This window comes from Drosophila montana, unplaced genomic scaffold, assembly GCF_035044405.1.
Source record: "Drosophila montana isolate Dmon_TW-CO22-7 unplaced genomic scaffold, ASM3504440v1 contig_1_1, whole genome shotgun sequence".
NCBI lineage: Eukaryota > Metazoa > Arthropoda > Insecta > Diptera > Drosophilidae > Drosophila > Drosophila montana.
Window position 1 is genome coordinate 1,501,925 of NW_026996920.1, and position 20,464 is coordinate 1,522,388.

The 20,464-nt window shown below is 38.9% G+C and overlaps 1 protein-coding gene across 1 annotated transcript; it reads left to right on the top strand.

Annotated features, from left to right (window-relative positions):
- The first annotated feature begins 314 nt into the window (after positions 1-314).
- On the top strand, positions 315-4,092 carry erm (earmuff). Its single transcript, XM_064679402.1, has 2 exons — positions 315-474; positions 1,892-4,092. The coding sequence occupies exons 1-2, from the start codon at positions 463-465 to the stop codon at positions 3,785-3,787; spliced, it is 1,908 nt and encodes a 635-aa protein (XP_064535472.1). The 5' UTR covers positions 315-462; the 3' UTR covers positions 3,788-4,092.
- Positions 4,093-20,464: the final 16,372 nt, after the last annotated feature.

A 20,464-nucleotide genomic window follows, 5' to 3' on the forward strand; every position in this document is an offset into this window, starting at 1 on the left:
CGCATGCCATCTCTTTCGCAATCGCACAAACCAAAGACAGTACCCGGAACGCAAGTTAAGGGTGGTTTTCCGCACCCCTCGCGCTCACGAGTTTGCTCAGTTAACAGGCCCAGTCAGAGTCACAGTCAGCAGAGTCCCCTCGTCGATTCGGCAGAGTCCTTTTCATAATTCTTAAGGCCACACTGCCTCGTGTTTGCTTTCATTCCGCTTCGGTCGCTGAGTCTGTGCGGAACGCGTTAGTGCCAAAAAAAGCAAGAAATATATAAGAAATCAACTTAAAAACTCTCGGAACGAACGAAATTTTAACCAGTTGACAAGTGCACAGGGCTAAAAAATAAATAAACAAAACAAGAATATAAACAAATTTATTGATACATTAGTGCTGGTGAAACGTGAATAAATATATCGTATTATATTCAGAGCAGGGCACACAAATTGGATACGATTGGGCAGCGCCTAAATATGGTTTACTTTGTACGTACCTCAGCCTTATTTATTGATAATATAGTAGTTAAAATTTGAGATGAGTCGCATTAAATAAGTTAGCTTTTAATTGTGTATGATTGGAATGCAAACAAAATTAATTCTTGGGAATGCTTGCATTTTGAGCTGAAAGATAAATGTGTGTGGAATATTGTTTTTACTATATATCATGTAATGCTTAACCTATCTGGAGATATCGAAGGAAAAAAAAATGAAAATTATTTATAATATTTTAAAAGATAAATGTGTTAGCGAGGCATCAAGTATTATGTGTAGATTAGTTGGATTTGAAATAATCAATTATAGTTTCGTTTATATCAAAGTAAATGTTGGTCAACCTATTTTGTAGTTGCCCGTATGTGGGAAGAGCCTGTCAAAGCTACTTAGTTCTTGAGTTTCGAGTGGCCACTGGAAAACTTATATTAGTCCGCATAAGTTTAGTAAAGCAAGTGTCAAGATTCAATTGAGCAAGGGCGAGGGTTAAAACTAGGCCGCCCCCATAGGGCAAGACTTAATGGAATTAATAGCACTTGAAGTCGGGCCATCCACAACACTATTCCCAGCTCCATATGCGAGCTACTTACTGAAGCGTCAAATAAAGTTAATTAAAAACGGCAGTCGCGTGCATCGACGCCTGGCAAGGAACGGGCACGGGAACCCGCAAGGCTGAGGCCTGGGCTGAGCCGAAACCGAAAACGGATGTCGCGCATTATGCACACTCGAGAGAGCAGGCGTGGAGATGGCGACCGAGCGTAGCTTGGAGATGGCAGACCTTACACTTGCATCCAAGTGTAAACAATTTAATGAGGAGCAAATAAAAGCAGTGCAAGACCCGCGCCAAAAATATGCTGAGAACGCGACTCTCGGAGCATGTGTGTGCGAGTGTGTGATATGATTGATTTAGCCGAAGCGATTTATGGCAATATGCTGTCAAAGAGGTGATCTGGTCCCCGGTGACTTGCCGACTTGGTGGCTTGGACCATTGTTCTGGGCTAGTCGAGCGTGGTTAAAGCACGGGTTAAGAATCAAACCCACAATCAATAAGCGGACCTATTAAAATTCTATAGGGTATTTTGCATAATTTTTACATCGCTGCGGTTTTGTTTTAATTGCGACCCGCTGACTGGGCAGCCACAAAGAGTGTGTCCTCCCGGTGAGCTTTGGAGGAACGGGTACGGGAACGGTTGGGAATAAAATTGGGAATGGGAGTAAGAATGGGGTTAGAGGCATGCAACGCCCCTGCGACGATGCTGCGTTTGTTTGTATTGCTTTAGATTTGCCTTTTCACTTGACTGAGCAGCTTGTAAGGCGGCTGCCAACCAACAATGGGGCGTATGCTCGATATTAATTGATGACCCGTTGCTTATTTGCATACACGACTAACTAAATGCCTTTGTTTCACTTGCAGAGTCCGCGTGGCATGCAACCGTGTAGTCCATCGGGTGTTGTCGCTATGATGCCGCCATCGAAAAGTCCCATCATGGAAACCGCCGCCAGTGATGGCAACCAAGCAAGCAGCGATACAAAGCGCTCGTGTCCACTCAAGTTCTCCATTGCCAAGATCATGGAGCCGGATAACAAGCAGGCAGCGCCGACCTCTCTTTCCTCAGTGCAACAACAGCGACAACAACAACAACAACAACAGAATCAGCAACAGTCTGAGGAACATGCTCTGCGGGAGGAGGAACCACGAAACCCGGATACGTACGCGGATTCGGAGCGCTCATGCAGCCCCATTGAGGTGACGGGAGATGAGGAGCCGGCAGCTATGACGGCAATTAACTACGACTCGGCCTTCAAGAAGTATGTGCCCGGATCAAGCTTGGGCTCCGCCACAGTTTCCGGCTCAGCTTCGGCCTCAGCCAGCGCTGTGCAGCAGTTTGTCAGCACGCGGCATCAGGAACTGCTCTCGCAGTATCCCCTGCTCTACTATGCGCCCAACCAGCTGATGTGCGCCGCCGCCGCCGCCCAGTATGCGGCTCTGACTGCCCAGCAGCAGACGCTGGCCAGCGCGGCGCATATCAGTAGCTTCACAGCCTCCCTCAACGCCACCCTGCATCATTCGCAGACGCTGCGTCGCAACTTGGGCCATCCACTGGCTGCAGCTGCCGCTGCTGCTGCAGTGGCTCAGTCCCAGCAGCAGCAGCCATTGGCACCGCAGCAGCAGAGCCTGGAGAAGTCTCCAATCCGGGCTCCACATGTGCCCCAGCATGCCAGCCTGAAGCGCAAGCGCTCTCCCCAAGGCGACGTAACAACGCCGCCATTGACATTGCCGTTGCCGTTGCCGCCGCCAGTTGGAACGTCGTCGCATTTGTCTGTTGCACGGTCCCGGTCGCCGTCGCCGCACGGCTCGATGGAGGACAGCAGCCCGGGCTCGGCCAATGGGGGCAAGCCGAAGACCTTCTCGTGCTTGGAGTGCGGCAAGGTTTTCAATGCGCACTACAACCTTACACGGCATATGCCGGTGCATACGGGCGCCCGGCCGTTCGTCTGCAAGGTGTGCGGCAAGGGTTTTCGGCAGGCGTCGACCTTGTGTCGCCACAAGATCATACACACCTCGGAGAAGCCGCACAAGTGTCAGACCTGCGGCAAGGCCTTCAATCGCAGCTCTACGCTCAACACGCACGCCCGCATCCATGCCGGCTATAAGCCGTTTGTGTGCGAGTACTGCGGCAAGGGATTCCACCAGAAGGGCAACTACAAGAACCACAAGCTGACCCACAGCGGCGAGAAGGCGTACAAGTGCAACATCTGCAACAAGGCCTTCCACCAGATCTACAATCTCACCTTCCACATGCACACACACAACGACAAAAAGCCGTACACGTGCCGGGTCTGCGCCAAAGGCTTTTGCCGCAACTTCGACCTGAAGAAGCACATGCGCAAGCTGCACGAGCTAGGCGGCGATTGTCTCGACGATGATCTGCCGCCGGCCTACGAGCGCAGGCGGGAGTACACCAGACGCGAGCCCCTTTCCAACTACAGCCAGGCCAGCCAGTTGACGCCGGACTCCTCCTCCGGCAGTCTGTCGCCGCCCATCAATGTAACCACCCCGCCACTGTCCAGCGGCGAGGCCAGCAACTCGGCCTGGACGCGCACAGCATACCAAGAGTCGTCTGCGGCCAACGCGGCCAGCAGCCACTTTCACCATCATCTGCAGGCGCCGCCTGGGGGCTTGCACGGCGATTACCCGGGCAGCTCCCCGTTCCTTCAGCTGGCTCATCCCGCGCAACAGCAGCACCAACAGCAGCGCCTGACAGCTGCCGCCCTGGAGAACGTGCCGTTCATAGCCAAGGTATTTTGACAGAGATACTATGCGGAAAATCTTGCCAGTTGTACGGCGACGGCAACGGCATCGTCATCAGCATCAGCGGCGGCAACTCTGGTCACGAGTTCTTTGTCCAAAATCCCGTTGCCAACGGCAACCAAGTCCGGTACGAGCTTGAGCAGCGATCTGCTGATCGATTGACTGCAGTTCGTGTCGGCAGCGGCAGCTGCCACAGCGCCACAGGAAGGCGCCACGTCCGGCCAGGGGCAAGCACGTGATGCCGCCTCGCCGGAGCTCGGCTGCACGACTCTGGGCAATGCTGTGCGTGCGCTAAATGGTCTCTTCTGAATGCGCCCCCGGAATTTGTCTGCCCCACCAAATGGTTTCAACACAACCTGTGCAATATTCTATATACAGATTAGTACCAATCCCCCCCACTCAAAAAAGAAAACAAATTTCGAGCTATCTATGCAGCACATAGGCTAGGAAAATAGTATGTGTGATCTTCAGAGCAAATTAATGTCGATTTTATTTATACAATTGAAAGTAAGTAACTTAATTGTTTATTGACAAGATACACTCTCGAGTCATACGCGTATCTTGCCTCAATCCAATTAGTAAGTGTGTATTAAAGTTAGTTAGTACGAAATGCAGCCTGGACCGATTCCCGATTCCCTGGCCGTGCATATAGGACTTTAAATCTGCATGTCGAATTGTAAATGTATTATTAATTTCAAGGATTTAAATAAAAAAGTAAACAAAAATTCAACATACAAATATCAGCATCATACTAAGTATATGTATTTTTATGGATTGGTTGAAATGGAATCAAATTTTATCGACATCATTGAAATTGTTTAGAACTTAAGTGAAATTATTGATAATGTTTAAGCAATAAATCAATTCTTCAATATAACTAACCATTTTTGTATGGAAATGTATTTATACTGTGGAGACCATTTACATTAATCTTGACATTTTATTTAATTAAAAATTTAATATCCAGGCGCGTAAGCCATATATGTCCGTCATCAAGCAGACGAGCTGGACGATGTATCGTCCTTCAGTCAATTGAAGAGTCGTCTTTCCAACCGTCTGTCTATGTCAACTTTTAATAAGCCTCTCAGTTTTCAAACTAAAACATATATATACATGTGCATATGCCGGCATTGGAACAGAAAGTGTGATTTTCGGGATATATTTATCCAACTCTTTAACAAAACCAAACGTCTTAGTATGCTTTTAATACACACACGATTTATATACAGATTACCAGCTGAATTTACCCAAGTATGTTTCTTTATATTCCATATTCCGTCCAGGGAAAGTTATAACTTAGCCATTTTACGTCCTAAATGACATATTACATATGTACATATATCTTCAAAAGTCGATCGGATGAAAAAATTTGAAGATAGATATAGATATCCGATTGTTTTTCCAAGACCTTTTAAGCCTGGTAATAACCCCGGTTAGTCTATGGATATTGTCTTTGCTGGCCCATAGTCTAGCATATGGGAATCACATTTTACATGGCTGTAAGATTCCTTGAAGACGGATACATTTAAAAAACTTCAGGTACATTTTGTTTCCATTTAATAAACATTTCAAATGTTGTATGTTTTAAGTTAAAGTTAAATAATAATCAAGCTACTTTTATGGTGAATAACTTAGGGAAATCAGCTTTAGTAATAAATAAAATTTAGATTAGAATTCAGTTATCGGCAACCTAGGGAGCTGCTAAAAGAGCCTGTTCCTATCCATTAGACTTGTTCTCCTTCAAAAACAACTTAGACTCAGATGAAATGCTCAACGCATCTGCAATTTAAATATGCAAATGGAATGTGGCGCTTTTTAATGAAAACAATTATTGCCGCATTTGCGTAAGAGGTGTCTTAATGGGCTGAGTCAAATCGGAGTTAAAACAACCCACGTGGAATTTTCGCAATTTAATTAGTGGTGAGCTGGTTGGCCACTCTTACGGTGCTCCGCCGCAGCACACGCCGCAGCACATTTGCATTTCACTTTGATCTCTAGAAAAATGAAAAAAAACAAAATTTTACGGAGGCAAAATTATCACGAAGATGGCGTGTCTGCGACTCCGCGTTTTACTGCGATTCAAGCTCTCGAGGTTGCTCATAAAAATGCAACACAAATAAGTGTTCTCTATCAACAGTTGTTTTACTTCTTAAGTAAACTTAACTTAAGATGTAGAAAGCGCCAATGACAACATACTGGGCCTCCAGAGGCGAGAATGTAATCTGGATTATTAGAGAAATAATGATAAGCCGGATATAGCATTTAACTCTTTAGCAGTTATTAGGTTGGAGTTCATAGTTTTCAAATATTTTATTTTTATACTGTCCGGTACATATTTGATATAAGTAGTAGTTCGATGTCGAGAGGCTTTGCAGATATGTTACTTATTAGTTATTAGTAGGGTACATCTGAATGTTACATTAAATGTTACCCCCAAAAAATAAGGGTTTTCATTCAATAACTTTATTTATGACCGATCTTTCCTACTGCATCAGCATGATCTGGTCGACTACGAATAAAATGTTTATGAACTCTCTTAAAAGAAATGCAGCTTTTAATCTTAGAGATTAGTTTGCATAGAAATAGTTAGCCCGCCATAGCTAAATCGACTTGGCCCTTGATACTGAGCTACCCCTTTTCTTTGTGGGCTTGGAGAGCTCTCCTTCACACTTCGGAACATAATTATAATAACCCCTGCAAGTGTATAATGCATAAGTTGAAGCATTCCAGTCGGATGTAAACCATTTCGATTATTTGGTTGGTGAGTCTGAGACAGTAACTTTATAGCGGTAATTATAAATCTGTTAGATTGGGAACTATTAATTTTTCGAATTTGATTGGACGGATGTGGGATGTGTCCACAATAGTCTTGACTCAATCTTCTTCAATCGAATCGGGGCCCAATCAGCGGCGGGCCTGCAATTGCAAGAAATTCCCACAAATTGTGTCAAAAAAACTCAAACACGAAACAATGTATCTCATTCGGGCGCCGATCGTCAGGTATATTATACTTGCAACTTATAATATCTAGATCTTTTCCTGCCACCTAGTGAGTCTGCTTATTAATTTTCCAATTTTATCACAATATATTTGCCGATTTCGTGTATAACGAATTTTCAGCCTATGAGGCATCGTTTAAAAATTATTAAGCTGGTAAGTACTGAATTTTGGAATATTCACAAATTTTATTGATATTCTTAGTGCTTTAAAGTTACATAATAACAAATAACTAATTTATAAATTCACCCATGTGCCAAATTTGCTTAAGTGTTAGAAAAGTTATTTCTACCCATATCCCGCTTAGTATTACCTAAAATATCTAATTTTTATCTATATTTTACATATCTATTTTAAATGAAGTGAAATCGATTTGAGTTTTTCCCACTTTACTCAAGAAAAATAATGAATAGCTTTGCAAATGACTTTTGACTTTCTTTACTTAGGTGATATTACGCCAAGCCTGTTTAGGTCCTCAGGCTTTATCGTGGACAAACGTCAAAGGCGGCTTTTTGAGTAAGGCTGCATCGTCACGTAGGTAGTCGGGGGACTCTGGGGCGGCTCCTATGTCGTGGTTGGAGGAGGTCCTTGAACGATCTTCTCTTGAGCCTCCTGACTACACACCTCCCAGCGAGGTCTCTTGCTACCCGGCTGCAGTGTCGCTGCAAGCGTTCGCTGTACCGGTTGGCGAATGCTCCGACTTGGCTGTCTATGGTCTCCATTTTGAGGTCTCTGTGCAAGGTTGAATTTCTGACGTACCAGTCAGCACCCGTAATTCGGCGTATGGCCAAGTTTTGGAGTGTCTGAATCCGTCTTCGATTTGTCCGAGATGCGATGCCCCAAACCTGAATACCGTATCTCCAAGTTGGTGCCACCACGACGTTGTAAACTGCCCGTTTGCAGCGAAGTGGCAATGGGCTGTTGGGGACTTTTGACTTTCGTCCACACAACATTTGACCTCAATTTTCTACCCAGGAGGTATGGATATTGTTTAGAAATTCCGTGAGAATGTAACCAATAGACTTTCACTTTCTGTGAAGCAAATTGTTACAACCATTTTCGTAAGCTTTCCACAGCATCTAGTAGAGTTTCCCTGAACCCCATCTTGGCTTTTACGTATATCACATAAGGTAACTAAGGTAAAAATGTCAGCTACCTGGCTGATCACCAATCAGTGTTATACTAGTTTGGGGCTTAGGGAAATGTGAAGCTCAACCGCTGCGTTAAATGTGCAGCTTGTGTCTATAAAGGTGAAAATCGCCTTGACTTCAGATCAATCATAATTTCTTTGTTCCATTAATTGGTTGAAGTCTATGAAAGATATCAGTTAAAAGCTAAAACAAAATGACAATTTTAGCCATATTTTTGTTTGCAGTCAACGCTAGAAATGTTATTACAAAGAACAACATTCGTAATTTTTATATTTTTAAGTTAATTTATTCACAATTTGATTGAGTTTGCGATGTCTCGTTTAGCAGAGCCCTTCTTTACAGGGTATAAATACAGAAGTTGGTGCATGTGTTGCCACTTCAGTTGACATATCGCTCACAATTGCTGTCGCCAGCCTCTCTGGGTCTCCCCTGCATCTGCATCTGCAGGCGGATATGAATAATTTAAGCGAAATCAAATCAAATGGGAGCGAAAAGCGGTATTAAAAAGCATTACTTTATGCAAATGCAAATACGACTGCGAATGCTCTCTATCTGCGTGCATATGCCTAAGCACACCGCCCACTGACAGACCCATCCCATTGCCCAGCCTCAGCCCAGCATCAGCCCCCGCCTTAGTTTCCTTCTTAGTTGACAGTTTGTGCAAGGAACCAGCCCACAACGAACACACACACACACACACACACACACTTATGTACTAGGATACACATCATAAATGGCGCAAAGCTTGTGCCAAAATTCAGATGACTTTTGACACCGCCTCGCGGCATTCTTTTGAACCCAGTTGGCTGCGAGGATGATTTGTATCAGCCTCGACGAGTCAAAGACCAACCCCCAATTTTGACGTCGATGGTCCTTCACGTTTTGTCATGTTGTCCGCGCGCTGATTTGATTCCTTTTGATGTTTGCTTTATGCACGCCCAAACGACCATTCGAGTGGCATTTCGCCACAGGTCCGTTCCATCTATCATCCATTCGAGCCATCCGCTAGCCATCATACGTCCACAATCGCATTGACACAAAACCGCCTTATTTGGCTAATTGAAGTCCTTGGCTATTGCCACCCACCCCAACTTTGCAGATCTTATGCAGATAATTCTCTACTTTTCGATTCGCTTAAGCATGAATCCTTGACACTTCTTGGCCACAACTCCCCAGGCCTTTAATTAAGCTAATTAATTGATATGTGTTAGGTTAGTTGGCCAATTGCTGTAACTCTCAGTCCCAAAAACTAAAATCATGTATATGTACATGTAAAAACATATATAGTCTTGTGTGCTCATCACGAGATTCCGACTGTCAGTCTGTCTGTCTGTTCACCTGTCTATCCATCCATGTGATCACGTCGATCCCCGAGACTATAAGAGGTAAAGACTTTAAATGAAGATTTGGGATAAAAATGTAGAATAAGTTTATCTATTTTTTAATAACTCAGCAATTTCCTCGAAATTCATAATAAATAGATTTTCTGCCTGGAATTTTTAAACATATCAAAGAATTTATTACATATCAAGAATGCTTCAGTTATTTAAAAGATATAGAACAAATTTTTCGGAGCTGAGGCTAGAGTATCTTTTAGTCAGACACTTTGTCGACAAAGTAAGTTATAGCTGGAGCCGTTCGAGTTAAGCGGATGTGGTGCCTACCATTTGTGTATTTTTGTTGTCGAACCAATTCAAACTCTTTCAGCAATTCCTTCTTCAGTTCAGTTTACTTGATATTACTTGATATTGATATTTAATAGGCTATTATAAGTTGTATGTGCCATATAAGGAGATGCGCATATACACACTGTGTTCTTATTCGCTGTGCACAAAAAGAAAGAATATTTATATAGGTTATGAAACCATTTAAAATGGAAGGGTATAATGGCTAAGTGATAATGTATGTAACAGCTGAATGAACTCGAAGATGCGACCCCATTCTATTCTTGATCAGGTTGACGAGCTGAGTCGATCTACAGAAGCTTAAGACTGGATATTTGAAGGACAGATGTATTCTGGTATATCATGTGCTGAAGGAGATTATCTCTTTTGTATGATGTATCCTAACATTATCAAAATATCGATACATATCGATTTTGAGGCATGTTATACCATAAAGAAATGCTCGAAGATTATACGAGCTAGAGAGCTAGACATTGTTATGTAGCTTCCCATATATTCTAGACATATCCAGAATATTTAACATTTTGTATACCTCTTCGCATTCCACCAAAGATTTGTATCATGTTTTAATGATTAGATAAATATCATTATGTTGTCCATTGAAAATATGATTGTTTCCCATACTTCATGTATTGCACTTCATATTTATCGTCATCCAAATGCTTGTTTATGTCTCCCAAATTGTTTACAGCACATAAACAATTTGAAAGGCGCCATTGCTGTATTTTGTATTTTGGCGCCAAATGTCTTCCATTATTGCATATTAATAACTCTTATCGGGGCCCAATCAGAGCCGGGCCTGCAATGGCAGGAATTTCCTTATAAATTGTGTCAAAACAACTCGAACACGAAACAATGTGTCTCATTCGGGCGCGGTTAAGCACTTTGCCATCAAAAAATTATAATCCAATTCTATTGTTTAACGTGCAGCAATGGAGAAACAAAAAGATGAAAAATTTACAGAGCTGTTGTGTCGACTGCGCTTATCACCTACAACCCCAAGGAGAGCAAGGAGAGGCCTGCAGAGGCCAGAGCACAATGGAACGAGTGAAACCCTCAAGTGTGCGGCGCATTCGGGCGTAAATTGCAGCATAATCTCTTCCGGATATGATTACGTTCTTAAGTGATCTGACAGGGACATTGTTGCCTTGCTGTCAGCTCTCATCTTGGCTAAACGCTGTGACCTATCAGCTTTGTATCTTTATCTGCGCGAGTGCAATATGTTGTGATTACAATTTTTTAAAAAGCTAAAGCTGCATTTTTCTTTGAATTACAAGGGCTGTTTTGTCTTGGGCCCCAGCGCTCGGGACGCATGACTTAGGACCTGTGTCTCGCGCTATGGTTATGGGCATGTATGGTATGTAAGTGTATCTCTCACTGGCAAAAACACTTAACGCTGCACGGGCGTGGCTCGTTGTCAACAACATCTTGGCATTGTTTATAATTGTGCCGTTAATTGTCGAGGTGACGACCCCTCCGCTACCATGACACGACCCTGCCTCCCTACAACCAATGTGCGGGTGTGAGTGTATCTCAATTCTTGGCAACTATTAAATGCGAGAATTTTAGCATGCAGAGACTTCGAGTAGTTTCTTAACACGAAGCTACATGGGTACCCATTTCAGTTCTGAGAAAAAATTGTAAAATAATAAATAAAAACAATTAAAATAAATAAGTTAACAACCGACAGATTGCTAGAGGACGAGTCATTTTGAGTATGATAGTGACATAGGTGGATCTCCAAAATAGTCAGCTTCAAACTGTAACTTTGTAAGTGGGGGACTTTTGCAGTAAATAAAGAGAAGGCCACCAAAATAACATATCCTAAGCAGACTTTATTAACCTTATTTTTTTTAATGCAATCAACTTAATAACCAACATTTTTAATAAATTATTTCAATAATTATTTGTATGAATTTAACTCGTTTTATCAACATAGATTGAAATGTCTTTAATAACAGATTGTATGATAAGACGGCTTAATATGCATGAAAATGTATATATGTATTTATAAGCTAGTGCATTATTATTTTATAATACTTCGTATAATGTTTTTGTGCCTATATGTGACAGGCAGAAGGAGGCATTTCCCACTGAAAATGGATACGGACCGGGCAAAATGAAGACGAATCTACAATTTTCAAATACACACCGCAAAATGTTACCAAGGTACATAATATCATTCTACGAGTATCTTAGTATACTCGAATGTTTTTTTCGACTGGTTTGCGTCGGAAAACTTGTAACAGTCGTGTCTATGAGTTTTAGTTGGAGCATGGGTCTATCGCCCAGTCGATACCTAAGTCGAAAGCTATACCTTATACACTGTTTTTACTGTATCCTGATTTGATATTGCGTTTCTTATTGATAAGGCTTTTACGAACCCACACTGAGCACGTACGAAATAAAGTTTTGCAGCACGAGCCCGTCAAGCCCTATTCTATCTCCGGCCTCATAAAAAGGTGCGCCGATCCACCCGCCGGTCTGCCAGTCTATTGACTTAATGTTAGGTATCATCATGCGATATTTTTGTCGATATCTTCTCTATGTTCATAGCATGTATAATAATAATATAGTATGGTGTGAATAACACCCGACTGAAACGTTCCTACTAGTTAGCAGATGTAGGAGTCAGGCATAAAAGCTGAAAAACACGTTTGTTAAGAATCTTTTCTGTTATCTACTAATTAATAAACAAAATAAAGTTGTAAAACAGCATTTATCCGTGGCTGCATTTAGCGAGTAATGGGAGAGAGAGATGCTCACAATGGATACAGTGCATGTGCTCGTCATGCCAAATCGCAAAGCCAAGTACATAAAAGCCAGACCATATTACACAGGCCATATTATATTTAAAACATATTCATGGCCTGTCAGGCAGCACAAATGGGCAGCAAGGCGTTTTTGTGCCCTGGTGTGAAAAAGCGTGTAAGGAGTTGACATAAAGCTGACGACTGCGACCGGCGACAATGCCGACAGCGATGGTATCCCGGATCGCTGCAAATCTGCATTGGAAGCTGCTGAACCGAACTAATTGAGTCGCGTTACATCAAGTTGAATGCATTTCAATGTGTTGCCGAGCATCATCAGATCATCGTCACACATTGCCATAGCTTCTATCTTGTCTGTTGATTCTGGTCTGGGAAATGGAACAACTGCCTGTGTTTCAGACCCTCAGCTACACTTGCACGCTAGATAAAAAAATGCTTACCAGATGCGCAAATAACAAGTAGAATACTCTAGTCGATAGTCTTGTCCAACCAGGTCTAGGGTCCTACCGAAGTTTTCTTATACAAATCTTTGAATGCGTCTGAAGAACATTCGAATGCACACATTTAAGTGGGCGACTTAAGATAACCCTCTAGTCGAGAATGCTCAACTAGGAGACGCCGTATAACCTAGTCCGAAGAAATTATTTGTAATAATGTAAGTACAAAATTAAACATATGTTACATAAAATATTCGTTAATAACTTACTTGTTAGCTGTCTAAATATCTATATATGGTATATAAAGTAACTAACTGATCAGGGTTATAAGAAATATGTGCATATTTGTATATATTTTCGTATGTTATTCGAGAATATATATATGTCGAATTTCAGGTCTCTAGCTTTTGCAGTTTACGGAATCGGCGCTCGTCCTTCTAATCGAGGCCTTAGAGGCCTCATTTTGACACTTACATATATTTGTACTATTAAAAAAATAAACACATAAAGGATGGGAAGCATTTTAAGCCAGATAGAGCGCAAATAAACTCAGCTCGTATTGCTTATAATAAAGTAGAGATAATGTATTATTTGACTGACATCAGAATAATCACACACAGCAGACGCATATTTCGAGAACCTATTGTAGCTGAACGTTAGCCCGAGTATCCCACGATTTTTTTAATAACTTTTGTTTTAACAGTAAATCTTATTGTACTATGGAATATTTGTATATTCTCAAACGTCATTTCCATTAAAATTATGGCTTAAATTGGTGGGCAATAAAATTTGGATTATTTAGAAAAAACGTGATGTAACCCCTTGCCATTTTGACGATTTTGGTGAAAATTTAGATTTTCATTTTTTTGATGCCAATCGATAGTACTGATCCTTACGAGTCCAAAATGGTATAAAATTCCCAAAACGGACATTATTTGGCCGAGATATCCCAAAAAATCATAATCAAAAATTTACAAACGAATCGGTTTTTGTTCAACAACATTTTTTTACCCATCGATTTTTAAAATGTTTGAATGCCAATTGATAGTAGGGATCCGCACGAACTCAAAAAGGTATAACATTTCAAAATCTGACAATATTAACCCGAGTTATTAAAAAAAAATCATCAAAAAAGTTTTGATTTTCGAACCGACCCGGATTTTTAGAAAAACCCCTTGCCATTTTGACGATTTTGGTGAAAATTTAGATTTTCATTTTTTGGATGCCAATCGATAGTACTGATCCTTACGAGTCCAAAATGGTATAAAATTCCCAAAACGGACATTATTTGGCCCAGATATCCCAAAAAATCATCAAAAAAAGGTTGACTTTAAAAACGAATCGGTTTTTGGTCAACAACATTTTTTTACCCATCGATTTTTAAAAGTTTTGAATGCCAATTGATAGTAGGGATCCGCACGAACTCAAAAAGGTATAACATTTCAAAATCTGACAATATTTACCCGAGTTATTAAAAAAAAATCATCAAAAAAGTTTTGATTTTCGAACCGACCCCGATTTTTAGAAAAAACGTGATGTAACCCCTTGCCATTTTGACGAGTTTGGTCAAAATTTAGATTTTCATTTTTTTGATGCCAATCGATAGTACTGATCCTTACGAGTCCAAAATGGTATAAAATTCCCAAAACGGACATTATTTGGCCGAGATATCCCAAAAAATCATCAAAAAAGGTTGACTTTACAAACGAATCGGTTTTTGGTCAACCACATTTTTTTACCCATCGATTTTTAAAATGTTTGAATGCCAATTGATAGTAGGGATCCGCACGAACTCAAAAAGGTATAACATTTCAAAATCTGACAATATTAACCCGAGTTATTAAAAAAAAATCATCAAAAAAGTTTTGATTTTCGAACCGACCCCATTTTAGAAAAAACGTGATGTAACCCCTTGCCATTTTGACGAGTTTGGTCAAAATTTAGATTTTCGTTTTTTTGATGCCAATCGATAGTACAAAAACCCCTTGCCATTTTACGATTTTGGTGAAAATTTAGATTTTCATTTTTTTGATGCCAATCGATAGTACTGATCCTTACGAGTCCAAAATGGTATAAAATTCCCAAAACGGACATTATTTGGCCCAGATATCCCAAAAAAATCATCAAAAAAGGTTGACTTTACAAACGAATCGGTTTTTGGTCAACAACATTTTTTTACCCATCGATTTTTAAAATGTTTGAATGCCAATTGATAGTAGGGATCCGCACGAACTCAAAAAGGTATAACATTTCAAAATCTGACAATATTTACCCGAGTTATTAAAAAAAAATCATCAAAAAAGTTTTGATTTTCGAACCGACCCCGATTTTTAGAAAAAACGTGATGTAACCCCTTGCCATTTTGACGATTTTGGTGAAAATTTAGATTTTCATTTTTTTGATGCCAATCGATAGTACTGATCCTTACGAGTCCAAAATGGTATAAAATTTCCCAAAACGGACATTATTTGGCCGAGATATCCCCCTTGAAAAAATACAATTTAGATTTATCGATACCGACCCAAAAATTTACAAAACGAATCGGTTTTTGTTCAACCACATTTTTTTACCCATCGATTTTTAAAATGTTTGAATGCCAATTGATAGTAGGGATCCGCACGAACTCAAAAAGGTATAACATTTCAAAACTGACAATATTAACCCGAGTTATTAAAAAAAAATCATCAAAAAAGTTTTGATTTTCGAACCGACCCGGATTTTTAGAAAACAACCCCTTGCCATTTTGACGATTTTGGTGAAAATTTAGATTTTCATTTTTTTGATGCCAATCGATAGTACTGATCCTTACGAGTCCAAAATGGTATAAAATTCCCAAAACGGACATTATTTGGCCCAGATATCCCAAAAAATCATCAAAAAAAGGTTGACTTTACAAACGAATCGGTTTTTGGTCAACAACATTTTTTTACCCATCGATTTTTAAAATGTTTTGAATGCCAATTGATAGTAGGGATCCGCACGAACTCAAAAAGGTATAACATTTCAAAATCTGACAATATTAACCCGAGTTATTAAAAAAAAATCATCAAAAAAGTTTTGATTTTCGAACCGACCCCGATTTTTAGAAAAAACGTGATGTAACCCCTTGCCATTTTGTCGATTTGGGTGAAAATTTAGATTTTCATTTTTTTGATGCCAATCGATAGTACTGATCCTTACGAGTCTAAAATGGTATAAAATTCCCAAATCGGACATTATTTGGCCGAGATATCCCAAAAAATCATCAAAAAAGGTTGACTTTACAAATGAATCGGTTTTTGGTCAACCAAATTTTTTAACCCATCGATTTTTAAAATGTTTGAATGCCAATTGATAGTAGGGATCCGTACGAACTCAAAAAGGTATAACATTTCAAAATCTGACAATATTTACCCGAGATATTCAAAAAAAATCATCAAAAAAGTTTTGATTTTCGAACCGACCCCGATTTTTAGAAAAAACGTGATGTAACCCCTTGCCATTTTGTCGATTTGGGTGAAAATTTAGATTTTCATTTTTTTGATGCCAATCGATAGTACTGATCCTTACGAGTCTAAAATGGTATAAAATTCCCAAATCGGACATTATTTGGCCGAGATATCCCAAAAAATCATCAAAAAAGGTTGACTTTACAAATGAATCGGTTTTTGGTCAACCAAATTTTTTAACCCATCGATTTTTAAAATGTTTGAATGCCAATTGATAGTAGGGATCCGTACGAACTCAAAAAGGTATAACATTTCAAAATCTGACAATATTTACCCGAGATATTCAAAAAAAATCATCAAAAAAGTTTTGATTTTCGAACCGACCCCGATTTTTAGAAAAAACGTGATGTAACCCCTTGCCATTTTGTCGATTTGGGTGAAAATTTAGATTTTCATTTTTTTGATGCCAATCGATAGTACTGATCCTTACGAGTCTAAAATGGTATAAAATTTCCAAATCGGACATTATTTGGCCGAGATATCCCAAAAAATCATCAAAAAAGGTTGACTTTACAAATGAATCGGTTTTTGGTCAACCAAATTTTTTAACCCATCGATTTTTAAAATGTTTGAATGCCAATTGATAGTAGGGATCCGTACGAACTCAAAAAGGTATAACATTTCAAAATCTGACAATATTTACCCGAGATATTAAAAAAAAATCATCAAAAAAGTTTTGATTTTCGAACCGACCCCGATTTTTAGAAAAAACGTGATGTAACCCCTTGCCATTTTGTCGATTTGGGTGAAAATTTAGATTTTCATTTTTTTGATGCCAATCGATAGTACTGATCCTTACGAGTCCAAAATGGTATAAAATTCCCAAATCGGACATTATTTGGCCGAGATATCCCAAAAAATCATCAAAAAAGGTTGACTTTACAAACGAATCGGTTTTTGGTCAACCAACATTTTTTTACCCATCGATTTTTAAAATGTTTGAATGCCAATTGATAGTAGGGATCCGTACGAACTCAAAAAGGTATAACATTTCAAAATCTGACAATATTTACCCGAGATATTCAAAAAAAATCATCAAAAAAGTTTTGATTTTCGAACCGACCCCGATTTTTAGAAAAAACGTGATGTAACCCCTTGCCATTTTGTCGATTTGGGTGAAAATTTAGATTTTCATTTTTTTGATGCCAATCGATAGTACTGATCCTTACGAGTCCAAAATGGTATAAAATTCCCAAATCGGACATTATTTGGCCGAGATATCCCAAAAAATCATCAAAAAAGGTTGACTTTACAAATGAATCGGTTTTTGGTCAACCACATTTTTTTACCCATCGATTTTTAAAATGTTTGAATGCCAATTGATAGTAGGGATCCGTACGAACTCAAAAAGGTATAACATTTCAAAATCTGACAATATTTACCCGAGATATTCAAAAAAAATCATCAAAAAAGTTTTGATTTTCGAACCGACCCCGATTTTTAGAAAAAACGTGATGTAACCCCTTGCCATTTTGTCGATTTGGGTGAAAATTTAGATTTTCATTTTTTTGATGCCAATCGATAGTACTGATCCTTACGAGTCTAAAATGGTATAAAATTCCAAATCGGACATTATTTGGCCGAGATATCCCAAAAAATCATCAAAAAAGGTTGACTTTACAAATGAATCGGTTTTTGGTCAACCAAATTTTTTAACCCATCGATTTTTAAAATGTTTGAATGCCAATTGATAGTAGGGATCCGTACGAACTCAAAAAGGTATAACATTTCAAAATCTGACAATATTTACCCGAGTTATTAAAAAAAAATCATCAAAAAAGTTTTGATTTTCGAACCGACCCCGATTTTTAGAAAAAACGTGATGTAACCCCTTGCCATTTTGACGATTTTGGTGAAAATTTAGATTTTCATTTTTTTGATGCCAATCGATAGTACTGATCCTTACGAGTCCAAAATGGTATAAAATTCCCAAATCGGACATTATTTGGCCCAGATATCCCAAAAAATCATCAAAAAAGGTTGACTTTACAAACGAATCGGTTTTTGGTCAACAACATTTTTTTACCCATCGATTTTTAAAATGTTTGAATGCCAATTGATAGTAGGGATCCGCACGAACTCAAAAAGGTATAACATTTCAAAATCTGACAATATTTACCCGAGTTATTAAAAAAAATCATCAAAAAAGTTTTGATTTTCGAACCGACCCCGATTTTTAGAAAAAACGTGATGTAACCCCTTGCCATTTTGACGAGTTTGGTGAAAATTTAGATTTTCATTTTTTTGATGCCAATCGATAGTACTGATCCTTACGAGTCCAAAATGGTATAAAATTCCCAAAACGGACATTATTTGGCCCAGATATCCCAAAAAATCATCAAAAAAGGTTGACTTTACAAACGAATCGGTTTTTGGTCAACAACATTTTTTTACCCATCGATTTTAAAAATGTTTGAATGCCAATTGATAGTAGGGATCCGTACGAACTCAAAAAGGTATAACATTTCAAAATCTGACAATATTTACCCGAGTTATTAAAAAAAAATCATCAAAAAAGTTTTGATTTTCGAACCGACCCCGATTTTTAGAAAAAACGTGATGTAACCCCTTGCCATTTTGTCGATTTTGGTGAAAATTTAGATTTTCATTTTTTTGATGCCAATCGATAGTACTGATCCTTACGAGTCCAAAATGGTATAAAATTCCCAAAACGGACATTATTTGGCCGAGATATCCCAAAAAATCATCAAAAAAGGTTGACTTTACAAACGAATCGGTTTTTGGTCAACCACATTTTTTAACCCATCGATTTTTAAAATGTTTGAATGCCAATTGATAGTAGGGATCCGTACGAACTCAAAAAGGTATAACATTTCAAAATCTGACAATATTTACCCGAGTTATTCAAAAAAAATCATCAAAAAAGTTTTGATTTTCGAACCGACCCCGATTTTTAGAAAAAACGTGATGTAACCCCTTGCCATTTTGCGATTTTGGTGAAAATTTAGATTTTCATTTTTTTGATGCCAATCGATAGTAGGATCCGTACGAACTCAAAAAGGTATAACATTTCAAAATCTGACAATTTTACCAAGTTATTAAAAAAAAATCATCAAAAAAGTTTTGATTTTCGAACCGACCCCGATTTTTAGAAAAAACGTGATGTAACCCCTTGCCATTTTTCGATTTTGGTGAAAATTTAGATTTTCATTTTTTTGATGCCAATCGATAGTACTGATCCTTACGAGTCCAAAATGGTATAAAATTCCCAAAACGGACATTATTTGGCCGAGATATCCCAAAAAATCATCAAAAAAGGTTGACTTTACAAACGAATCGGTTTTTGGTCAACCAACATTTTTTTACCCATCGATTTTTAAAATGTTTGAATGCCAATTGATAGTAGGGATCCGTACGAACTCAAAAAGGTATAACATTTCAAAATCTGACAATATTAACCCGAGTTATTAAAAAAAAATCATCAAAAAAGTTTTGATTTTCGAACCGACCCCGATTTTTAGAAAAAACGTGATGTAACCCCTTGCCATTTTGACGATTTTGGTGAAAATTTAGATTTTCATTTTTTTGATGCCAATCGATAGTACTGATCCTTACGAGTCCAAAATGGTATAAAATTCCCAAATCGGACATTATTTGGCCGAGATATCCCAAAAAATCATCAAAAAAGGTTGACTTTACAAACGAATCGGTTTTTGGTCAACCACATTTTTTTACCCATCGATTTTTAAAATGTTTGAATGCCAATTGATAGTAGGGATCCGTACGAACTCAAAAAGGTATAACATTTCAAAACCTGACAATATTTACCCGAGTTATTAAAAAAAAATCATCAAAAAAGTTTTGATTTTCGAACCGACCCCGATTTTTAGAAAAAACGTGATGTAACCCCTTGCCATTTTTCCGATTTTGGTGAAAATTTAGATTTTCATTTTTTTGATGCCAATCGATAGTACTGATCCTTACGAGTCAAAAATGGTATAAAATTCCCAAAAAAAAATCATCAAAAAAGGTTGACTTTACAAACGAATCGGTTTTTGGTCAACCACTTTTCTTAACCCATCGATTTTTAAAATGTTTAAATGCCAATTGATAGTAGGGATCCGTACGAACTCAAAAAGGTATAACATTTCAAAATCTGACAATATTAACCCGAGTTATTAAAA